The sequence below is a fragment of the Mustela erminea genome, chromosome 6 (genome assembly GCF_009829155.1).
Source record: "Mustela erminea isolate mMusErm1 chromosome 6, mMusErm1.Pri, whole genome shotgun sequence".
Classification (NCBI taxonomy): domain Eukaryota; kingdom Metazoa; phylum Chordata; class Mammalia; order Carnivora; family Mustelidae; genus Mustela; species Mustela erminea.
This window is the reverse complement of record NC_045619.1, coordinates 63077704-63102437: the sequence shown is the minus strand read 5'-3', so window position 1 is coordinate 63102437 and position 24734 is coordinate 63077704. Positions and strand designations below refer to the sequence as shown.

Here is a 24734-nt window from a genome sequence, read left to right as displayed (position 1 = left end):
CCAAGAATATCCAGTCTACTTATAGCTGATCCAAAACAAACAAACAAACAACAACAACAACAACAAAAACCCCACACAACCCAAATAAACAAACAAAAAAACAAAAACACGACCCTGAGTGTGTCTGTGAGCCCACTGCAAGCTAGATCTGGACTAGGACTCCATTTATTGTCTGCCCACATATGGCCCCAGACTAATGAGAGGTATCAGTGTCAACTCAGACCTTATATACTAGCTGCTGAAATGTCTGAGTATATCCCTTTCCCCAGCATAAGAGTACCCTAGTAAATGGTTATATAGCTCCCTGAGGACAGACTGGAAGAAACCATCTAGACTTGAGATGTAATGGTCCTTTCCTCCTGGGGACCTGGCCTCCCCTCCCCTTCAGTCAATAGGTTCTAATCTAAAAATGGCTCATATCAGGAAACAGAACAAGATACTGCACATTTTATTAGGAATGGCTGCACTCAGTCTCCTGATAATCCACCCTTGATTTCGTGTGATTGTATAGGTTGAGTAATATTCTTGTTGGTTACTCATCTATCTTGCACCTCAGGTTGTCATGTTCTACTAATGAACCCCTTAACTTTCTGAAGTTCAGATCCCACTGGTTACTACCCCAACCTTAATACTACTTAAAATAATTATACCCACTTTGCTTCTGATATTTAAATGCTACTATCTGACCTCTATTGTGTGGTGATTCTATCATCCTCTTTGCTCTTGGAGAGCTCTATTCTTGAATAGAAACTTAATGTTATCCCTGGCCTACAGAGGGTAGTCATCCCTGAATTTCTCAAAAAAAAGAAAAAATGCTCACCAATGAATGTGTATGGCTTGGACAAATGAAGTATGCTTTGGAGTCTCTCCTGAGGAACACAGATGACTGGTAGGGTTTGGGGCTTTAAGTGACATCTACTTTAGCATGTTTGCTTCTCTGAGCTTTTTGACCCCTTCTCCTACCATTTCCCATGGATGTTCTGGAATTTCTGTTTCACTTAATATGGACTGTCACTTTTCTAAGTTTCTAAGAGACTTTACAGAATCATGCTAGCTTAACCCCTACCAAATATTAAACCTTGATAAAACTTTATATGTAAGGGTTGTATCAGAGAAGGAAAGGGGAAAATAGATATTGTTTTAAAATGTTGGTCAGGATAGTTTTGTTTTGTTTTGTTTTGTTTTTCATTTCATTTTTTCTCATTTATTTATTTGAGAGAGAGAGAGAGAGCACCCCAGTGGGAGGGTGTGGGGGAAGGGCAGAGGGAGAGGATCTCAAGCAGACTCTGTGCTGAATGCAGCACTTGATCTTACAACCCTAAGATCATAACCTCACCTGAAATCAAGAATTGGTTGCTTAACTGACTGAGCCACCCAGTTGCCCCCAGGAGAAATATTTTTTTTTTCCATGTCAGAAGAACCCACAATCTTAACATAAACTAATTATAAATCATATCAAAATTTTGAGAAACAAAATTTTTGAGAAACAATTGTTGAGAAACAATTGAGAAAAATTGTTGAGAAACAATTTGAAAACTTTGATGCATTTGAGAATTTTTTTTACTTAACCTGGGCACATTTCACATCCTTGTGTATCAATTACTCAAATCTGGGCATTGCTTTTCTGAGGAATCTTCCATTTTACTTTCTTTCCACTCTTAGATCAACAGCACACCTGTCTGGTTGTTCTGTGATGCTGTTACCTCAAAAAACTACTACTCATCTGACATCTTGCACCAGGAAGTGAATTCTGGATATTTTTTCTTTGACAGTGTTTTATTTATTTAACATTCTAACCTTTTCAGTTAATCAGCTTTTCATCTCTCTTACATTACTTACATGACTCTCCCTGTGGTTTCTATCTGCCACTTCCTTCATTCTTCCCTTCCTTCTGCATTCAAATTTGACATCATGACATCGTGCCTGGATGGCTCCATCATTTAAGCTTCTCTGTTTGGCTCAAGTCATGATCCCCAGAGTCCTAGGATGGAACCCGATGTTGGGCGCCTTGCTCAGCAGGGAGTCTGTGTCTCCCTCTGCCCCTGGCCCTGCAAACACTCATGTTCTCTCTCTAGCTCTGTCTGAAATAAATAAATAAAAATTTTTTAAAAAATTGACTTCATGGTCCATAATTCAATTCTATACTTACTGGCCTCTTAGATTCCTTTACTGCCTTAACCCATTGCCAAGTTAAATTCACCAATTCCAAATACTAGATGAACACATACTTCTATTTATTTCCCTATTGTTCTTCTTATTGAATATTTCTGGCACAAATTACATAAAAATATTTATGATTGTCTATAAAATCATATCATCTAGTCTGACTTAGTCTAGGAATTGGTCTAGTAAATTTTACTCACTTCCATTCTGCTTTTTGTTTTAACCTCCACAATGACCATTTTTAATTTTTTCCACTAAGTTTCTAAGTCTTTATTATACTATTTTATGTTGTTGTTTTTCTTTGTTTTTATATTTTTGGTATTTCTCTTATTTTCTACTTTTTTTTTTTTTTTTGCATTTTCCTATTTGTTTTTTGGTAGAAGTTTAACTTCTATATTGAGTCCAAGACAAACACATTCTCCCTGCATTCAGCAGACACAGGGAGTCTGTTATAATTCTCCCTACCACTATTAAAGAATATTTTGAAAACATAGAAGTTACTTATGAATTACACAGGGAAAATAATAATTGTACAGAAAGAAAACTGGCAGATATACTTTCACCACATGATCAAAACTAACATTTGCACAACTGAACAAACTGACATCATGTGTCTCAAACCCTGAGGAGGACATATCACTTCAGTAGTATTCCTATCCAAAATGTGTAGCTAAAACTTATAATGAAGAAACATCAGACAAACTCATATTGAGAGATATTTTGCAAAACAACTAACTTACACTCAAAAAACTTTTAAGGTCAAGAAACACTAAGAAGAAGAGGGAAAAAAAAAGAAAAAGAAAAAGAAAAAGAAAAAAAGGCTGAGTAACTGTTCCTGATCAAAATAAATTAAGATATGATAATGAAATACAGTGTATGGTGCCGGATTGAATCCTGGATCTAAAATAGAAAAGCTAGGGGTGCTGGGTGTCTCAGTCATTTAAGCATCTGACTTCAGCTGAGGTTATGATCTCAGGGCCCTGGGATCAAGCCCTGTATGGGGTTCCCCACTCAGCAGGGAGTCTGCTTGTCCCTCTCCTTCTCCCTTCCCCCTCCCCTCTCTCTTTCCTCTCTCCCTCCTCCTCCACACCACTTGTGCTCTCTCTCTCAAATGAATAAAGAAAATCTTTAGAAACAAAGAAACAAACAAAAGAAAAACTTAGAAAAGCTATATGACAGGGCGCCTGGGTGGCTCAGTGGGTTAAGCCTCTGCCTTCGGCTCAGGTCATGGTCTCAGGGTCCTGGGATCGAGTCCCGCATCCGGCTCTCTGCTCAGCAGGGAGCCTGCTTCCTCCTCTCTCTGCCCGCTTCTCTGCCTACTTGTGATCTCTCTCTGTCAAATAAATAAATAAAATCTTTTAAAAAAAAAAAAAGAAAAGCTATATGACATTATTAAGACAATTAACACAATTTGAATATAATCCATGGATTAGATAAGAATATTTAACTAATGTTAAATTCTCAGGCTTCAATAATTGTGTTCTGATTATATAAAAGAATATCCTTGTTTTTAGGAAATACGCACAGAAATATTTAGTTACAAAGGACCACAATATCTCCAAAGTATTCAAGTGGCTCCCAAGCAGAGAGGGAAATATGTATACACAAAGAGAATGAGAGAGAAGGGGGAGGGGAGGAAAAGGGAAGAGATGAGGAAGAAAATGATGCAAAATGTAACTGGTGAATCTGAGTAAAGAGATATAGAAATTTTGAACAAATATTACATGATATTTTAACTAGAATTTAAATAAGAACTTGATAACAAAAAAATAGCATATATGGAAATCTTGTGTATTCTTGCAAATTTTCTCTATGTTTGACGTTATACCAAAATAAACATTGTTAAAACAATACTGTAGCTTAAAGGAGCAGATCCAACAAATGAAACTTCATAAAAGCTCTACTTCAACACAATTCATTTCTGGTGGGGAGTGTTTCTCATCGGAATAGGTTGAAAGAGAGGTCAGCAGACCAACTATTAAGATACTTTATGGATAAGAATCATGCACTTCAATGATATTTTAGATTTTAGTCAAAATGATTTGTGTGTTAAAGTGCTTTACTAAGTGTTTTGCGTGCATATATACATCGTATATACATATTTGCCAATGAGAACTTGACTGGACCAGTGTTTGCCAGTCTCTCTGGGCTTATACGAGAGATTCTTATTCTCCTTCACGGTAATGTACAATCTTTTCAATTTTCTTATAAATTAAAAAACAGTTTATTTAAAAGTAGATGATTCTACCTAAGTGTTTATAGGCAATTATTAACCTAATTTAATTATGATATTTGGTAGTAATAGTATAAAAACTAATTTCTTCTCATATATATCATTTTATTTAACACAGGTATGCACTTCCTCATTTTAAATTAGTGTTGTGAGAAAATGTATGACCCGCTAAGAAACAAATTCAAAAATTTGTTGTATTCGGCTACAAGGAATCATATATGAAAATGTAGGTTGGTGTTTAACTATTATACATGTTAAGGTGTTAAAATTTAAAAAGCTGATATTATGATGTTAGAAATCTTTATACTTAGAATGTTTAAAAAAGTTTTTTTTTAAATCAGTAAGCTTAGTTTTAGAATGTTTGAATTTTTTTCAAACTGAGGAAATAAGGAATGGTTGTTATGTTTTATTTGCAGATATTTCTCTGAGTATGATAAAGACCATCTAGATTTAATTTTCCATCTATTATTATTCTCCAAAAATTGGTTTTAGAACAATAGTACTATAAAATAAGGTACTAGGTAAAAATTTTGATTAGATGAATGAAATTTACTGATCCAATGACAATAATCTTGAGGGAAATCTATCACATTATTATTTTTTAATGCTCCCCATTAGGTTATATTTTAACAGCAGTGCTCTTCAAGCTTCCTGTCTTTATTTAGTGGCCCATTAGAGGCATAAATAAAACAGCATATGACCACAAATAAAGATAATTTAAAATTGTCTAATGATCCAAGCTGTTATGTGGACAAATGCAGCTGAAGGGTGACCTGAAGGAGAGGCCAGTCATGTGCCTTATCATATGATTAACACTAGTCCCCAAACTGCTTGCTTGACATATATTTAGGGCTCAAGTTGTATAACTTAAACAATTGTTTTATTTACTAATCCCCAGAGTAAAGGCTGAAATGGATACCTTCATGGTCTGTAACCACATCCAGTAGGAAGTTCTGCATAGTGACCCCAGGTGCCTTCCAGCTCTTTCAGTGGCTCCAGTCTGGGACATCACGGATGCTTTCAGCTGTTTGGCCAAATTGAAGCCCAAGTAATCAAAGAGAAGGGAGAAAAAAGGAGACACATAAAAGTTCCTAGTGAAACCAAAATAGAGAAGCAAGAAGAAAAACAGAAGTAGTTAAGAATAGAACATTAACAAGGACTAGAAATGTGCTGTGTTCATATTACCTTAAAAAAAATCCAATGAAAATCCAATGAAAGACATTCTTTTCCTTGTGGTTTTTTGTTTGTTTGTTTTTTAATAAAAAAGGTTATAACCAGGGGTGCCTGGGTGGCTCAGTGGGTTAAAGCCTCTGCCTTCGGCTCAGGTCATGATCCCAGGGTCCTGGAATCAAGACCCCACATTGGGCTCTCTGCTCCACAGGGCGCCTGCTTCCTCCTCTCTCTCTGCCTGCCTCTCTGCCTACTTGTGATCTGTCAAATAAATAAATAAAATCTTTAAAAAAAAAAAAGAAAAAGGTATAACCATTCTTGTGGAAAATAGCACAGAAATTTCCAAAGGAAAGACAAAACAAAATAAATGATAATCCCATTCAGAGATAACCACTGTCAAGATTCTGGTTTTGGTTTTTCAGTATTTTATCTAAAAAATACAACAGTTAACCACCCCTCCCACCACCACCCCCCAACACACACCCCACACACCATGGTGGTGAGGCAGATTAGGGTAATGGTTAATAGCCTCTAAAGTCAGGATGCCTGCATGGCTCAGTTGGTTAAACATCTGCCTTTAGTTCAGGTCATGATTCCAGGGCCCTGGAATCCAGTCCCACACTGGGCTTTCTGCTCAGCAGAGAGTCTGCTTTTCCTTCAACTCCTTCCCCCTGCTCATGCACTCTCTCTCTCTCTCTCTCTCTCACACACACACACACACACTCACTCTCTCTCTCTCTCTCTCTCTCTCACACACACACACACACATGAATAAAATCCTTAAAAAAAAAAATAGTCTCTAAGGCCAGAGTGCATGGGTCTCAGTGCTGACCCTAACACTTACAAGCTGTGTGCCCTTGCACACATTTACTTGACCTCTCAGTATCTTAATTCCACATCTTTAAGGTTAGGATAACATTGACATCATAGAGTTTTATGAGAATCAAACTGATTGATATCCATAAATCTTTTAGAATAATGCCTACCATATAGAAAGTAGTATATAATATTTATAATTTTGTTATTATCTCTAATTATAGTTTTTTTTAAAAATGATATCACACTGTATATACTATAATAGATCTTATGTTTTTCCAATCTGGTTATGGGCCTTTAAGAGTGTCCAAAAAATAAACATCAATTAATATCAGCTTTCCCCTCATCCTAATTGTGAGTCCACTAAAAAATAAGGCAGAGAAGTATAGCACAGAGAGTCCAAAATATCACTTTTTCTAAAGTAATCTCTACCCCAAACATGGTGCTTGAACTCACAACTCTGAGATCAAGAGTCACATACTCCAAAATATCACTTTTAATACTTAACAAGCTGATATGAGGGAATGTGGCTTACTTCTGTTGTCAAGCAGGCTTCCTTACAGTTGACCACCAGATACATAAACTTCCCCAGGTAAGTCATTGGATTTGGTCAGCTGTCTCACATGGGGTAAATGAGGTTACAGAGAGAGGAAAGGCATGCCATGCCAATGGAATTCGATCTGCATAAAAGGAAATAAGAATAAGGAATAATAATTTTTTTCCCTTTTTCTTCTTCCACCATGGAAAGATTTTACGTCTGACTTTAATGTCCAATAAAAACTTGCTTGTAGGGGCACCTGGGTGGCTCAGTGGGTTAAAGCCTCTGCCTTCAGCTCAGGTCATGATCCTAGGGTCCTGGGATCCAGTCCCGCATCGGGCTCTCTGCTCAGCAGGGAGCCTGCTTCCCTCTCTCTCTCTGCCTGCCTCTCTGTCTACTTGTGATCTCTCTCTATCAAATAAATAAATAAAATCCTAAACAAAAACAAAAACAAAACAAAACAAAAAACAAAACTTGCTTGTTGAAGCAGTCTAACTAAGCATTTGTGGTAACTCAGACTATGTAGCTCAGATTTTTTTGGCCATTTTCTCCCCATATGACTTGAATTAGAAAGCTGGATATGCCTTGCTATGTGAAGATTTGATGACCACAGCTGTGTTTACATGATGTAAAAGTAATTGACTAATGTATGAGCTAAGAGAAAATCAGTTCATTTGGTGCAAAGCCCCATGTCTTATTGGGTATCACAAAGAGATTGCAATGTCTGTATATGTAATGTCAAGAGCTGGCCAATTGTGAGACTCTGTTAAATCTCCTGAGTCTATTACTAAGAATTTAAAGCATTAATGATTGAAGGTATATTATCCAGTAATACAAATAGCTACCCTTCACTGAATGCTGATTGTGTGCTAACAACCTGCTATGCATTTATTACATATTATCTTAATTCTACTGCAGCTGATTGTGGTTGAATTGGTTATTTGTTTTTCTGCCTCTTATCTTCTGATCCTCCCTGCATCTCAAGACACTGCCTTCTAAAACTGAAATTTCCCAAGCTCTCTTGCAACTGATTTAAAGTTAGGTTGTGAATGCTAGGTATTGGTTTAAGACTGGAGTTGTTAAAACTGAAGCAAATAAGATCAGCCTTGGAAATTCCTGGAGCAGACAATACCAGTTTACTTGTACAAACAAAGCTTAACTTAACTTATTTTGGCAAGACTAACTGGATTTAGGTCATTTCTTGCTTATGCTTCTGGTAATTGTAAGGAAAACTTAAACTCTTTCCCAAAGTTAATAAGAAATAACCACTGACCAATTCACTATCATTTAAGAAAATTCTAATATTCTGACCAACTGCTCCAAAAATGAAATAGCCATTGTTTTCTTACTATATATTTTATAATAATATCCTTCTGAACCTCATTCCATGTTTTGATTTGAGTGCTCCTAGTTTTTCTAACTTTCTTTTTTTGGTGTATGTACAGTAAACTTTTACTAATTACTACTTCAGTGATTCATTGGTTTGACTTCTGTTATTTATGAACTTTTGATGGGACTGTAAAGAGAAGGAAGGCCTGGGCATATCTTTCCTCTGTAGGTGGTGCATCTGGCCAGGGCTGTGTATCCTTGAGGACTCCTGCTCCTACAGCTCAGGTCTTTTCCCTTTTTGATTCAGCCTTAGGTGTGGGAGTGACTTCCTACAGTATAAATCTCTCGATTGCCCATCATCTCCCCAATTTGACTTCTAAACTCTTCTGACACTTTTATATCTGATTTTCCATATTAAATTCTTTTATCGAATTACCTGTCATGAGTTCTGTTTTCCTGTCTGGACCTTGGCTGGTACGAAACATAGAGACTCTCTTCATCATGTGGATAGATTAGAGCAACTTGTACAATATCACACAGCTAGTTTAACAACAACCTTTCAAACTGGCTGTGCTTCGATTCAAAGCCCCAATATTTAAACTATTGTGCTGTATTCAAACGGTATTCCAAATGAATATCCAAATAAAAAGTTTTCATTAATTGCCTCTTCTCAGCACTTAGCTCAAATTGCCTGCATAATGGCATTAGCTAGCTATGATTACCATTTAATAGTCTATCTCTCCCAATACCTTATGAGCAAGCACATATGTTTTTCATCTTTGTATCCCTAGCACCAACTACTGTGGTTGGAATGCAGGAGAGTCTTCATAAATATTTGGGGAATGAATGAATAATAATCATTGCCATTTATGCAGTAACTATTTCATTTCAACAACCCCACAAGGGGCATATGTAAATTTTATAACTCAATCTTCATTAACAGTCTTGTAAATAGGCATAAACACATAGCTATCCCACATCTTAGGCAAGGAAAAATAGGCTCAAAGAGTTTAAACAACTCACAACTAAACTAGAATTCACCAACTGGGGTTCAAGTTCTGACATTTTAAGTCTATCTAGCTCCCTCCATTAATATGAATGAATAAATACATAAATCAATGGGTTAGGGGAAAATGGAAACATTTTAAAGGATTTTCTGTTATTTGGGGAGCTTTAAAAACATAAAATCTTGGGCGCCTGGATGGCTCAGTGGGTTAAGCCTCTGCCTTCTGCTCAGGTCATGATCGCAGGGTCCTGGGATCAAGCCCCATATAGGGCTCTCTGCTCAGCAGGGAGCCTGCTTCCTCCTCTCTCACTGCCTGCCTCTCTGCCTACTTGGGATCTCTGTATGTCAAATAAATAAATAAAATCTAAATAAATAAATAAATAAATAAAATCTTATCTCTGTGAGGAAAAGGAGCAACTCAGTATCTACATGCCAGAATTAAATGAAAGAATATGTTTTTGTATGCAAAAATTAGGTTTATAAAGGCAAAAAAGAAGAAAAGAATTGGGATAATAATCTGAAGAAAGGAAAGAGTTTAAATTGCAAGTGTGGAAGGGGCACCCAAATGATTCCGTTGGTTGAGCCTCCTACTCTTTGTTTTGGCTCAGATCATGATCTCAGGGTTTTGAGATCAAGCTGGGGTGAGGCCCTGAACTCAGTAGTTCAGCAGAGAATCTGCTTGACATTCTCTCTCTCTGCCCACACCCTTGCCCCTGCCCATGTTTTTGTGCTCTCTCTCCAAAATAAATCAATCTTTTTTAAAAATTGCAAGTGTGGAAAACAATGGCTTTATCTAAGCATTCTCTAGGATGACTTGGCATGGGATATAACACTGATGATATTTATAATCAGTTCCCCAAAAGATTTAGAAGTCAGGTTTCAGGTTTACTTTTCACATCTCGGTCTGTTATCCAGAGTTAGACAGTATGTTATCCAAAGTAACAGGTGGGTGTTCTTATTGCTGGATTGCTGTTGGAGGTTTTTGTGTTTGTGTTTTTATGTCTTCCATTCTTTCCTTTGCATGGTGTAATCAATGTATGAGTCTATGACTCATTTAAGTTTCTGCTCTACTTTTGCCTGGAGTTATGCATTCCTGGTCCCTCCTCTGAATATAAGAAGTAAGAATGTAAGAATAATGTCTATGTTTGATGAAGTTCTGGGATCTAGGTGAGGTTCAGTGGAGCAAGGTCTGGAGCCGATGGCTAAGAAAGAATTCTTAAGATGTCTTTGGTGCAAAAAGGTGGTTTATTAAAGCATAGGGACAGGACCCATGGGCAAGAAGAGGTGCTGCCCCAGGGATGTGAGGAGTGGTCTATTATATACTTGTAAGTTGGGAGGGGGTTAGGGATGGCGTAAGTCTCCAAGGAATTTTGGAAGCAAGGTGTCCAGGACCTTGAGGGGCTAGCTATTGTTTGGGAGAAAGGTTATTTATTACCAGTAATAAACATCTTCTTGTGAGACCCTTTAGATGTATATCAGTGGGTCATATGCTTGGGAATGATCATCAACACTATTCTTGGAGGTTTAGAGATAAAGTTTCCTAAAGGAATTGTACAGGATCCTAGTTGGGGGTAGAGGGTCAGTCAGGCTAGGATTATCCTTTTGCCCTTAGCAAAGCCTCAAGGTGAAGGCATTTGAGTCCCTAGAGGAGAGCCACTCTGCCTGCTTCAAGGGCTTGACAGTAGGTAAGGAAATTTAATGATTTTCTTCTGCCTCTTTTTCCCACATCATTCTCCCCTGAACAATTTTTACCCTTGAATCTTTAAGGTTGTTGAGGGTGGAAGGTCTCATCTTCTGTAACTTCTTCCTGCTGAATAGGGGCATAGAGTTGTCCCTACCTACTCGGGTCAACATTGATCAGCGAGGAATGTGCAGGGGGAGTTATGAAAGACGGAGGCAGCTGAATCCAGTGCTGACAGTGAAGAAGTGTCTCTGTGCATGGTGAGGATCATCTGTCATCGTGAAGTCATTGCGGCAATGGAGTCTCGGCACCAAATAGAGAAACATTGAACAAGGCAACACATTAAGATTAATAGGGTTATAAGAATGAGAAGTCCAAAAAGGAGATTTTTAATTGTTGGCCATAATCCTCCTTTAAACCAGGAACTTAACAATTCACTGAGAGAGAAGCATCCTGTAGAGCCTCAATCTGGGTATTCATATCTTTTATTAGTCCTGTGACATTTTTGTGATATTCTGGGATGTACACACAACATTCTGCTTTGATAATTGCACACGTGCCACCCTGTGCGCTATCAGGACATCTAAGGCCATCCTATTTTGTAGGACTGCCTTGTACATCCCTGTGACTTCGATATTAAGTAAGGAGATGCTATTTAGTGAATCACTGAGTGCCTTTGCAGTATATTTATTAAAGGCTTCCACATGACAGATGACATCCTCTAGTCCCACAGATGGAACAAAAATGGATGTTAAGTGATCATACTATTTAAAAACAGATTGTGCCCATCTTTGCTTTAAATTGGGGAGATTAGCCGGAGTAGTGATGGCTTTAGTAATATGCCCATGAATCCAGGCAAATCTTAAGGTGCAGTGAACTATCCATCCTGGAGGAAGCCAGGGCCACAGGTTAGTTCCACATATCCAGTGGGTTCCGTTTGGAGCTGGCCATCTAATGCCAGGTTGGCTTACCCAATCAGTAGTGAACCAATCAGTAGCCTGGAGTACAATTATTTGGGAACACATTTCTAATGATAGCCTTCCTAGATGTCATGTGTTATTTGCCCAAGTATCATATGTATGATTTCTTTGTTCCCAACATAAAACTGCCTTTTGACTGAGCTGTCCAATAGTGGGTTTAAGCCAAAATATGTATCCCAAATTTTGATATATGCCATCCTCAGTATAGCAATAAGTAGGGTTTTATAGCTTAAGCCCTAATTGGTAGGTATTAATTTGTGGGCTTGCAAGGTCAGTTAGGATTTTAATATTTTATGAGTATGAAAAAGTTTGGTTATGTCCTGGTAAATTCCATGTTTCACTGATCATGGGCCAGGAAGAAACATCTTGATTAGTGATAGATTTATCCTGATACATACTGTCTCCATCTATTATATCTGAAATATAATCCTGCAGAGAATGCCAATCAGTGCCCTATAAAGGGGAATCCCACCAGGGTAACCTGGACGTACTTGACATAGGCAAAATTCCACATATCCAACAATCTGTTTGATTTTGTAGTTCAGCATAATGCTCTGCCCACTGTAGGAAGGAATTGTCAGTTAAGATAGGGGAAAGGAAGATAAAGAAAATATATACAACCTTCATTTTTGTTTGAAGAGAAATTTGAGGTCTTCTATGGGCTCACAGGAATAAAAAGGCATGTTAATTTGCTTACTGGATTCCTGTGAAGGTACAGGTTTTATTCTAGATGTATGCATCAATGAAGAGTGTTCTTCTAGCTTTACCACAGTGGGAGTACATAGTATGACCCAATATGGACGTTTCAATTTTAGATGTAGTTTTCCTGTTGTATCCGACTTCCAATTCTTTAAATAAACCATGACTCCGGGATTTATGTGGGGTGGCTTTTCGGCTATAGTTAGATCAGGTTTGGGGAGTATATTATTAGTATATTCATTGAGTAGCTTATGAATTAAACCAGCTTCCAGTGAATAATTTAACAAAGCATTATTATCTTCATCTAATAACAGGTCTACAGAAAGAAATGGTTTTCCATATAATAACTCAAAAGGGCTGAGTCCTAGAGGTTGTTTTGGAGCAGTTCTCATCCTGAGAAGTCCTATTGGTAGGAGAGTAACTCAATTTTCCTGGGTTTCTAGACATAGTAAGATGACATTTTTAAGTATGATTAGTTTTTTCTACCTTACTGGAGGATTGTGGATGCCAGGCTGAATGCAAGAAATATTTAATTTTTAAGGCTTGGGCTATTTGTTGAGTTATTTGAGCAGTAAAAGAAGGACCATTGTCACTTTGAAGAGATCAAGGAAGGCCAAATCTAGGGATAATTTCTCATAACAAAATCTTAATTACTTCTACAGCTCTTTCAGTTTTACAAGGAAAGGCCTCGACCCATCCCGTGAAGGTATCAACAAATACTAATAGATACTTATAACCTTTGCAGGGTGGCATTTGTGTGAAATCAAGTTGCCAGTCCTCTCCTGGATAGGATGCACGCCTTTGGACTGGTTTCAAAAGAGGGGGAGGGCGAGCTCCACCTTCCGGGTTTACTTGGGCATAGATAACACAGGATTGGCAAAACTGTTTTATTGTGGTTGTCAAATTTACTCCATCAAATATATTTTTAATTAAATATTTTAAAGTGTCTTTGCCCAAATGAGTAGCCTGGTGCAAGCCCTGTATTATCTTTCATTGACTATTTTTAGGCATAAAAATTTTTCCCTCATTGTTAACAAGCCAGTCTTGTGTATTTTTAGTATATCCTCTCTCCTGAGCAATATGAGTTTCTTGGTCTAAATAGATGGGAGTTATGGACCCCATTGGAGTTAAGACTGGTATAAGGCTTACTATCTGTTTACCTTTTGCTGCCTCTTTGGCAGCATGGTCTGCTAAATTGTATCCTTTAGATTCTAAGGTCATATCTTTTTGATGTCCTTTGATGTGAATTACCACTACCTCCTTGGGCAGGTGTACAGCCTCAAGAAGGGTTATGATCTCAGGCCCATATTTGATTGGGGAGTTATGGCTTGACAGCAATACTCTTTCCTTCCAAATAGCTTCATGGGCATGTAGTACCAGGAAGGCATATTTAGATTCAGTATAAATGTTAATTCTTAGATCTTTTGCCAATTGAAGAGCACAAGTAAGTTCTATTATTTCAGCTTTTTGGGCAGAAGCATTTATTGGAAGGGGTTTTGCCTCAATCATTTTAATCAAACTGACTATAGCATATCCAGCCCGTTTTTCTCCCTTGTCCATGAAGCTGCTGCCATCAGTGAACCAGTTATCATCTGCATTTTCAATAGGAGAGTCCTTTAAATCCAGCCCACTAGAGTAGGTAAGATCAATAACCTCTGAGCAGCTATGTTCTATAGAGGTATGATGGTCAGGTACAGATCAGAGAAGCTGGGTTTAAATTTTGACAGGTTTTAAGTATTATTTCAGGTGTATCTAAAAGCATAGCCTGGTATCTAGAAAGGCAGCCTCCCATCATCCTTTGGTGGCCCTTGGTTTCTAGGATACTCTGGACCTGATGCGGGGTCATCACTGTCAGGGACTGTCTCATTGTGAGCTTTGAGGCTTCTTCCACCAGAAGAGCTGTGGCAGCCACTGCTCAAAGACAAGCTGGCCACCCTTGTCTACACTGTCAAGTGACTTTGAAAAATAGCCCCCCGGCCTTGTTTCGTTCCCTAATTTTTGAGCGAGAACTCCCAAGGCTTGGCTTTGTTTTTCTGCTACATATAGAGTGAAAGCCTTTTCCAAATTTGGCAATGCCAAAGCTGGAGCTGACAGAAGTTTTGCTTTTAATGTTTTGAAAGTCTGTCTGCTGAGCTTTAGTCCAGAGCAAAGTTTCCTCTTAGGGGCCTTTAATTGAGTTATATAATGGTTTGGCTAAGAGTCCAAACCCACCAATCCACAGGCGGCAAAAACTAGAAAAGTGCGAAGCTGTTTTTTTGTAGTTGGAGGCTCAAGATCTAGTATGGCCCTTTTTCTATCAGTAGATAGATGGGGTGTTAATTCATATCCTAAATAATGTACATTTTGTTGAGATATTTGTGCCTTTTTAGGGGTTACATGATACCCTCTATCTGCCAAAAAATTAAGTAAAGTTATAGAATTTTCATCAGACGTCTCCTTTGTGGGACTACAGATTAAAACGTCATCCACATACTGAATTATGTGGATACATAATGGTATGGATAAGGATACATCTTAAGTAAGTGCTTCCAGTATCAATAAGATATGGTATGATAAGAATACATCATGGAGATCTTTGCTAAGTACAGCTCCAAGTAGATGAGGACTGTTTTTAAATCCTTGTGGTAAGACTGTCCAGGTTAACCGAGCAGCCTGTGGGCTTGAAGGAGATGTCCATTCAAAAGCAAATAGTGGTTGTGTTTCCTCACTTAGTGGGATTTAAAAAAAAAAAAGGCATCTTTTCAGTCAAGTACTGTAAACCAGTTGGCATCACCAGGGACGTGGGTGAAAATAGTATATGGATTAAGTACTATGGGATGAATAGGCATTACTGCCTCATTTATATCTCTTAAATCTTGTACCATCTGATATTCCCCATTTGGCTTTTTTACTGGTAAAATTGGGTGTTATAAGGAGATTGACAAGGCTTTAATATACCATGTCTTAGAAGCGGTTATAACCTAGATTTGGCCTCAGGTTTTAGAGGATATTGTTTCTTATGAGGTATATTAGTTGGGTCTTTTAAGGTCACCTTGACGGATTGGGCTATAAGAGCCCGTTCTGGAATGTCACAATCCCAGACCTTTGGGTTTACTTTCTTCCAGACATTGGAAGGGATAGTAGGGTATAGTTCTAGCTCTCCAGATGTTAAAGAGAACAAGCCATCCCCCTTTACAGTAAGAGCAAATTGGCTACCCAGTTTATACATTAAGTCTCTTCTGAGTAATGCGGTGGGACAAGGCGGAAGGACTAGAAAAACATGAATAACCAATTGACTCTTATATTTACAAGTTAAAGGCATTGTCTGATGCCATGTTTTAATTTCCCCTTCTACGCCAACAATTTTAAGGTTAGAAAGCCAAGTAGGACTGGAGTGCTTAATAAGGACAGAGTAAGTGCTTCCAGTATCAATAAGAAAAATTGGTAAACTTACCTCCCGCATCCAGGGTAACCTGGGGCTCAGTAGTCTTGATGACAAAGGGAGTCAGACCAGCCTCAGGGCCCCATCATGCCAGTTCTTCCAGCTTCAACTCTCAGGCAGGGAAGTGAGTTCCTGCCTTCCTCTCTTTCTGGAGATGAGGACAGTCTCTCCTCCAATGTCCTGTTTCTTTACAGACAGGACATGGCCCTGGTGGAGAGTACTTGTTTGGACATTTTCTGCTCCAGTGTCCAATCTGGCCACATGTATAGCACGGGGACTTACCTGTTTTTTTTTTTTTTTTTCTGCTGCTGGCCCCTTCTTTTGCCCCTGGTTAGTCTGATGCCACTCTTTGAGCCTGTATCTTACCCTGCAATTTAGTCCTCCAGTCCTTTTCTTGCCTTAAGGCCATATCTCTATTGTTAAAGACTTTGGTGGCTACCTCTCATAGGCACTGGGTGGGAGTTTGAAGACCTAAAGCCATTTTAGTTAGTTTTCAGTGGATGTCAGGTGCTGATTGGCTTATAAAATACATATTTAGTCTCGTTACTCCCTCAGGTGAGGCTGGTCCAGATTTGTGTATTTATGGATGGCCTCTACCAATCGCCCCTGAAATAGGGCTGGATTTTCGTCAGTCCCTTGTGTAACTTCCTAAAGTTTGTCAAAGTTTACAGGTTTAGAAAATCCTTTTTCATTCCTTCTATCGAACAAGTGATCATATGGTCCTGTTTTTCTCTCCCTGGACTATCCTCCTGATAGTTCCAGTGTGGCTCAGTGTTAGGGACAGCAGTAACCCCAACTGGGTAACAATCCCTAACTCTCATTGCTAGCTCATCAGTGAACTCCTGTGCCCCCTCCCAGATTCATCTCTTTTCCTCAGGGATGCAACAACGAGTTAAAATAATATATATATATCCTTCCAGGTCAAATCAATACTTCTTGAAAGCCGTCAATAAATTGAGAGGGATTTTCAGAATATCGTCCTAATTGTTGTTTTATCTGAGCCAGGTCTGCCGTGGAGAATGGGACATGGACCCTTATTGTGCTTGTTTCTCCATTACCAACTTCCCTAAGAGGATGCATCCCATACTTAGATGGAGCTCCTGGTAAATAGGAAGTCCCTCTCCTGGTATGTCCAGCGTGGCTGGGGGCAGAAGGGTCTTAGGGTTTGTAAGGAGGAGGGATAGCAACAGAGTCAGTGTCCTCTTTTTTTGGACAGGCTGGCAATTCCTTCAACATCCCGGGTTTGTTGAAAGGAATCGGCCTATTTAGACAGTCATCATCCAATATATCCTGAGGGGGGAGGGTCCTGTTAACCTGGCTGAGGGTTAGACACATTCTACAAGAGGCCCGCAGGTTCGGATCCTGATTTAGGGCCATAAAGGCTTGGCCATACGGAACTTCAGTCCATTTGCCCTTTTCCCTGCAAAAGAGGTCTAACTGATAGATTGACCTGAAATTTAAAGTCCCATTTATGGGCCATTTTTCCCCATCTCCTAAGGAGTACTGAGGCCATTCAGTATTACAGAAGAAGATCATCTTTTTCTTTCTTAAAACTTGTAATTTGAATTGGTTCCAGTAGTTTAAGAGGCATCCCAAGGGAGAATTCTTGGGCACAGAAGAGGAGGATCCCATGTTCCTGAAAAAAGTAAAGAAGGCCCATTAACAAAATTTCCCCCAACTCTTGGGTGGCGTCCCACACAGGGTATGTCAGAGGTTTCTGGTGTCGAAAGTGACCGGAGACATCCCTCAACAAAAATCACTATTGATCACCATTCTACCTTCCCGTGAAGGCATTCCCGCCATAAAAGGCCTTGGAGAGGTTCCTCCTCTTCCCCATCGCATCCTAGGCTACAGATGGATGCCTGGTAAATGGACTAAAATACTGTGCCATGTCATCTCATTGTGTCCTGAAAACTAAATACTATTTTGCCATTTTAACCCATGGAAATATTAGAAAAGTTTGGCAAGGGGAAATTACCCAATTTCATAGCCTTAAGTAGTTAGTATAAGAAACTGACAAGAAACAGTAAAGACTGAAATCCATCATGGTCTATGTGACATTCCAACACACGTGGTCCTTATAGCCAACTTCCCTAGGTAATGGTCCCTGGTTGTGTTAATCCAATCGGGTGCTCATTTTGGCCAGCTCCCAATGGAGGTCCCATGGCCAGAAGTGGCAAGACCAGGGAGGGGATCACATTAGATCAATCAGGAGGAAACTTCACATGGGAGTCTGGTGGTGACTTAGGTGGCTGTCCCATGCCCAAGAGAGACAACTCTATATAAGAATAGGAACAGAGAGAGGGCATCAAGTTTCTGGGTCTTATTACCATTCCAGTCCGGGTACTAACTTCCAGCTGAAAGGTAGACATTCTCCTCCCCATTGAGTAGCCATGGGCTAGAGGATTACAGCCTGAGCAATCGACATGCAAGTGTTCCAATAAGACCACACTCCTTGAGAAACCCTGAAATGAGAGTAAAGGGAAAAAAAGAGAAAAGTACTCACCAATTTTGCACTGAAGCTCAGAGTCTAGATGTAAAGATTCACAGCCCCATGTTAGCCACCAAATGATGAAGTTCTGGGATTTAGTTGAGGTTCAGTGGGGCGAGGTCTAGAGCCGATAGCTAAGAAAGAATTCTTGAGATGTCTTTGCTGCAAAAAGGTGGTTTGTTAAAGCATGGGGACAGGACCCATGGGCAAGAAGAGGTGCTGCCCCAGGGATGTGAGTGGTCTATTATATACTTGTAAGTTGGGAGGGGGTTAAGGATGGCACAAGTCTCCAAGGAATTTTGGAAGCAAGGTGTCCAGGACCTTGAGGGGCTAGCTATTGTTTGGGAGAAAGGTTATTTATTACCAGTAATAAACATCTTCTTGTGAGACCCTTTAGATGTATATCAGTGGATCATATGCTTGGGAATGACCGTCAACACTATTCTTGGAGGTTTAGAGATAAAGTTTCCTAAAGGAATTGTACAGGATCCTAGTTGGGGGTAGAGGGTCAGTCAGGCTAGGATTATCCTTTTGCCCTTAGCAAAGCCTCAAGGTGAAGGCATTTGAGTCCCTAGAGGAGAGCCACTCTGCCTGCTTCAAGGGCTTGTCAGTAGGTAAGGAAATTTAATGATTTTCTTCTGCCTCTGTTTCCCACATCATATTTGTAAGGTTGAGTTGCAGAATCCATTATCTTGTTTTTTTATTTCAGAAGAAAATTAACTAATAGAAGGAAAATATTTGGAAGTCATCACACAAAGAGTTATTATTGCTTCTACACATGCCTTACTGGCACTTAGTTGATTTAGTATTGGTTGAAATTATTTCAAATGGATACCACCAAGAGGCTGTTCTTTTCTTGCAGAGCTAGGAGAGATTTGAAGGTTCTGGAAATGAACAACTTTCATAAGTTTTTTTTTTTTTTTTTTGTTTTTTTTTTTTTTTTTTTTTTTTTGGTGCAGCCCTCTCTTTTTTTTTTAACATTCATCCAAGGGGAAGGATGATAAGTCTTCTTCTTCCCTAGTTTTGCCATAATAAAGGAAAGCCTTTATTCAATAATATAGAATAATGTAAAATTAAACATATGTATTTCCCCCAAGTGATTTATAGTAATAAAAAACTATGTCTAGATACTTAACACAGGAAAAATCATAAACAAGACCATTTATTTTGTAAAACATTATATTCTTCTGTGATTGAGACATACCACTAAAGGCTGACAAACGAGGGGTGCCAAAAACCAGGTAGTGCTTTTCAATGGTTATAGAGTTTCAGTCATGCAAGATGAAAAGCTCTAGAGGTCCAATGACCTCAAATATGCATTTAGTTTACAATTCCATAGTGTGCTTTCACTACAGCTAAAAAACAAATAAAAAACAAAGAATCCTGGTAGGGTTCTGATGAGTAGGCATGCAAGAAACTCAACTACATTTGTGCAAGAATGCATACTAAAGAATTACTTGACCCCTTTTGAATGCTGAGAAGGGGTTAGAGAAGGAAAATGTTTCTCCACTTAATAAAACTTGAGCAAGTTGTTTTCATTAACAGTGATGATTGATGGAGATTTGTTGGTGACATTGCAGTCCCAGGAGCAGAAGTCACCGTACAAACAACACTGTGCTAACAAAAGGGGTTTGTTCACATGGCTGGCACTGGCAGGGCCACGAGGGTATGAAGAAACAACGCGTGCGTTCCCTGATTTGGAGCCAAAGTACTCAACAGTGATTGTGACATTAACTATTGGGTTTCATGATTTTTTTTTAAAATAAGGAAAATAGACTTAATTGATTCATTTATTTGTTTTTCTCCATTAAAATTTTTTAAATGTGTCTGAAAAGCTGAAATGTTTTAGGGTATGCTTACTGTTAATTCAATCACATTTAACTTCCTCAAGTGCTTAGCTTCAAACACTACCTCTTACCCCAGTCAAGACAACTGTTTATAAAATTTCTCTCAAGGCAATAAACACATTTTGAACAAATCTTTGAGTCATGGTGATAAAAATTGCTCAAGATGGGTACATAGTATCATCATGCAGAGAAGGAACTAGAGAATTCCTGTTTGTGAGATTTTCTGTTTTACTATCTCCATCTTCTATCTCCTGTAGCCACCACATAGGAAAAATGAGCATTTAGAATAGTCATGACTTTAGCCACTAAAAAGAGTGAAGCTAACTTTGACCTGGAAGAGGAATAGGTATTCTCCCTCTCTTATTGTTTGATTGGGTGACCATAATTGGGCTCAAATATTGGCAAGGAAAACGAAGGGAAAAAAAGAGAAGAGCAAGACTGGATTCTAAATCCTGAGAAGGAAGAAATGAGGACACTTGAGAGGTTTCTGATAAAAACAGATATATTACAAATGAAGACTGAAGACTAGCAGTTCCTATTCTTTTGAAAAATTAAACTTATCTATTGGTTTTTCCAAAATTAGTGCCATGTGCTTGCTCTATAATTAAGGTGGTTTGGCATTTTATGGGGGGGATTCCAGCATGAGTTTATTTGTAAGCTATTCAGTTTACCAAAACTGTCTTTAATAATTTTCACATATGATCTCTGAAGTTTTTACCATGTAGGTACCAGACAATTTGGATTTGGTCATATACTGTTCAGTTGTATTCTAATGTGTTTTATTTAAAAATTTTACCTCTTTCAATAAAAATATAAGTTCCTTGGGATCTGGGTCCAAGTGCTTTCCTAGTGGCTTACACCTTTATATTGTTTATATTGTCTATAAGACAGCTTACTTTCTTGTTCACTGCTAAAATCTTGTGCTTAGCCCTATGGTTGGTATGTAGCTGACTTTCAAGAAATGTTTATGTCTGTGAGAGGATGAGTAAAGAGAACTAAGCTCATACATAATTGTTCAGTGGCTGTTGCCTTAATGCATGTAGGGAAGTGGGATTCAACAAATGTATAGAGGGAAAGCAATTAGGTTTTATAAATTAGTGTCACTGAGGATCAGCTATTAAATGGATAGTGTTCAGAGCATTTTAATATATTAATTCTGGGGATACTACTAAGATGTCATTCTGGCAACTTGAAGTAGATTTAGTAGAATAAATACTGTCAGAGTGAGACACTTTGGTTTTGGTACAAAATAATGTCCTAGTTTCAAGACACAAGCAGACAAAATCTTTGCAAGGGGTTAGTAGAATTTAATAGATTTTTAATTCATCTTGTTTTACATATAAAAATGTGTGACTAATATATATGTGTATAAATACACATATATCTGTATTAATTATGTGTGTAGGCATATAGATCTCCACTTACATGTTTGGTCTTCTTCTAAACCTCACGTTCTAACTTGGAACTGTAGGGTTCTTTTCCAGATCATAGAATTATTTGTTATTTTTACTTAGGCTATTTCCATGATTAAAATTCCATATCTCCCCAGGTTTCCTTGAATCAGCAGTGCCCCAGAAAACGTTTCCCTTCCTGAGACTCCAGGGAAGTCTTGGAACGCAAAGAACTTGAAGAGGGAGCCTGGCCAAATAGAGATTTTTGAGCCTTGGTAGGATTGCTGAAGCAGATTTTTAGCACAAACACAAATCAAAGTCTTTGTGTACTTAAAAGCAGCATTTTCATGTAAGTCCAAAAAGCTCACTTTGGTTCTATTTGTTTGGCTAAAGAAATGAAAAGCTTTGTTTTAATCACGTGGTCATTATTTTGCAAGGGGACCATAGCAAATTATTCTAATATCTTTAATCTCACTAAAGAGTAACTAAAGTTATTTGATGTAACTTTCTCAATAGAAAATTAGCAACTAAATCTTCTCTAACGTCATTATTTTCTTCTAGATCTGAATCAAAGCTTCTCAGGTATTTTTGTAATACAATGGATTCTGATTGTTACTCAGATTTTGTGTTTCCCTCAAAAGAATGACGATTTATGATTTTTGTCAGTTAATAGATTTTTGTCTTCTTAAAAGGATAGAACTAAGAAATATCAAGATTTAAAACTAAAGGCCTTGGAATACTCAGAAGAGCAACATGGCAGAAATTGAGAAAAGAATTGAAACCCATAGAATAAGATGTCTTTCCAAGTTGAAGGTATGGACTTGTGTGTGTGTGTGGCTATATGTACATGTACCTTTTTTTTTTTTTTTTAACCTAGAGCTTGTAAAGTTGCTCACATGAAGTGCTTTAATGTTAATGTCACATTAGTTGATATATTGATAATTTCTTGCTTTGCTGAGGTTGGTTTTAAACTAAGGGTTAAAGAGGGCTATCAATTCAGGCAATTTAATCAGAAATGATTTTGAGGAACTTAAATGGAAGATAAGATCTTAACATTTTCAGGCACATAATATATTACACCAGGATTTAATGTGTTGTATCAAAAGGCCATTTTAATGCTCACCCTTATGGAGTTTCTAGTCCATAGGAGTATAGGGGTCTGTCCTGGAAAATGGTTCACTGGGCAGAAATGCTTTGTTGATCTGCATGCAATGATTACTTCAAAACGACCTAGTAAAACAAATGCTTACTTCAAGCTTTGGCAACATATCAATCATTCTCTGTAAGAATAATGCCCATTTTGTTAGCCGTTTCTGGTATTCTTGCCTATTTCAGAGCAAAGTTCTTTTTGTATAGCTTCAAAGCCATTTGCCTTCAAAGAAAATTTGAATTTGTTTTTAAACCAAGGGATCTGGGAATTTGTCTGGATTCTTCAGCTAGTGCCAGCAAGTGGCTTCCAGACTAAAACTGCCACCAATATTCTCCCTATCAAAGTTTGTTTTCACACACGTGTAGGGAAAATTTACACATGTGCATAAAATTAGAGAATTATGATCTAGAACTAGAAAACTACTTTTGGCTAAAATGTCATATTAATTATTTTAAAAACTCCTCTTAAATTGTCCCCAAATTCTCTTATCCTTTTTCTAAAATTGAGTGGTTAAAAATAAGGATCTAGGTGTAGGCTCCCTGTGTTCATACCAAGGTTCAACTGTATAATTGCCATGAGACTTTGGACAAGTTCCTTAACCTCTGTGTGCTTCAGCTTTTTTAGTTGAAATAGCTAACAACAATACTCCTATTTCATAGGATTTTTTCCCCCTTTACAGGAAAAATGACTAGAATATTGTAAACATTCAATATATATTAGGTAATATTATTGATAACATTATGTGTTAACTAACTGGAACTTAAATAAAAACTTGGAAGAAAAATTAATAGCATTTTATCATAGTATAAAAGTCAAGTAAGACAATCAGAGAAAGGCAATTATCACATGGTTTCACTCATATGTGGAATAAAAGAAATAGTGAAGAGGATCATAAAGGAAGGGAGGGAAAACTGGATGGGAAGAAATCAGAGAGGGAGACAAGCCATGAGAGACTCTTAACTCTGGAAAACAAACTAAGGGTTGCTGAAGGGGAGGTGGGTAGGGGGATGGGGTAACCGGATGATAGGCAGGGCACATGCGGTAATGAGCACTGGGTGTTATATGCAACTAATGAATTATTGAATACTATATCTGAAACTAATGATGTACTACTATATGTTGGCTAATTGAATTTAAATTTTAAAAAAGTCAAGTCAGGTGTTATTTATAAACAATTGCTCTTAATTTAATATTTGCTTACTTTGGAGTTTGGCAAGATTAAATATTGATGTTCTTGTGATGGAAAAATATTGAGAGGACATGCTTATCATGTGAAATTGGATTCCAAATGCCTAATAGTCAGATTTTTTTTTTCTTTTTGCTTCTCTAAACTTAGAAATATGCATATTAAACAAAATTCTTTAGAAAGCATCAGAAGACTGTACTCAAAATAAGTTTGCTTGGAACTCTGGGCAGTACTATTAAATACTAGTTAGACTAGCTACATAAAAATAGAGGCTATTTTACATACATATTTTGCATATATGAGTCAGAATAGCCACTAGTTGCTTTCACTTTGAGACTAGAACCAAACTGTTTCGGTTACCCATCTAGGTGTTTTAGGAAAAATCAATGGGGTCATGATTCACCTAGTTTCCTTCCTTAAAGTGTAAAAAAGAATTATTCTCCCAAATATAATTCACATGTTATTTGGTAGACATTACTTTTAAATATAAAACCTGAGTTATAAAATCATATGAAATTTTTTATTCTCAATCATGTGCTCTGCAAAGATTTATACTGTGAAGCTGGTTTCTACAAATGACATTTACTATAAAAGAATAATCAACTAGAGATATAGCCATATTATCTTCTCAGC

The 24734-nt window shown here is 37.8% G+C and overlaps 1 protein-coding gene and 1 long non-coding RNA gene across 3 annotated transcripts in view; both read left to right on the top strand.

Moving 5' to 3' along the window:
- Nucleotides 1–22105, top strand: part of LOC116593353 — a 73649-nt gene extending 51544 nt beyond the window's left edge. The window contains exon 3 of the long non-coding RNA XR_004286869.1: nt 21924–22105. This is a non-coding gene — a long non-coding RNA (uncharacterized LOC116593353). The remainder of the gene's footprint in view (nt 1–21923) is intronic.
- A 119-nt stretch (nt 22106–22224) lies between these two features.
- Nucleotides 22225–24734, top strand: part of SLCO1A2 (solute carrier organic anion transporter family member 1A2) — a 44253-nt gene continuing 41743 nt past the window's right edge. Inside the window, exons 1-2 of one of the 2 annotated variants that reach the window (XM_032347494.1) lie at nt 22225–22347; nt 22463–22578. In XM_032347494.1, the coding sequence (XP_032203385.1) occupies nt 22519–22578 (60 nt within the window). In that variant the 5' untranslated portion in view covers nt 22225–22347; nt 22463–22518. Of the gene's footprint in view, nt 22348–22457; nt 22579–24734 lie in introns of both variants that reach the window. The other variant, XM_032347493.1, reaches the window with a different exon arrangement.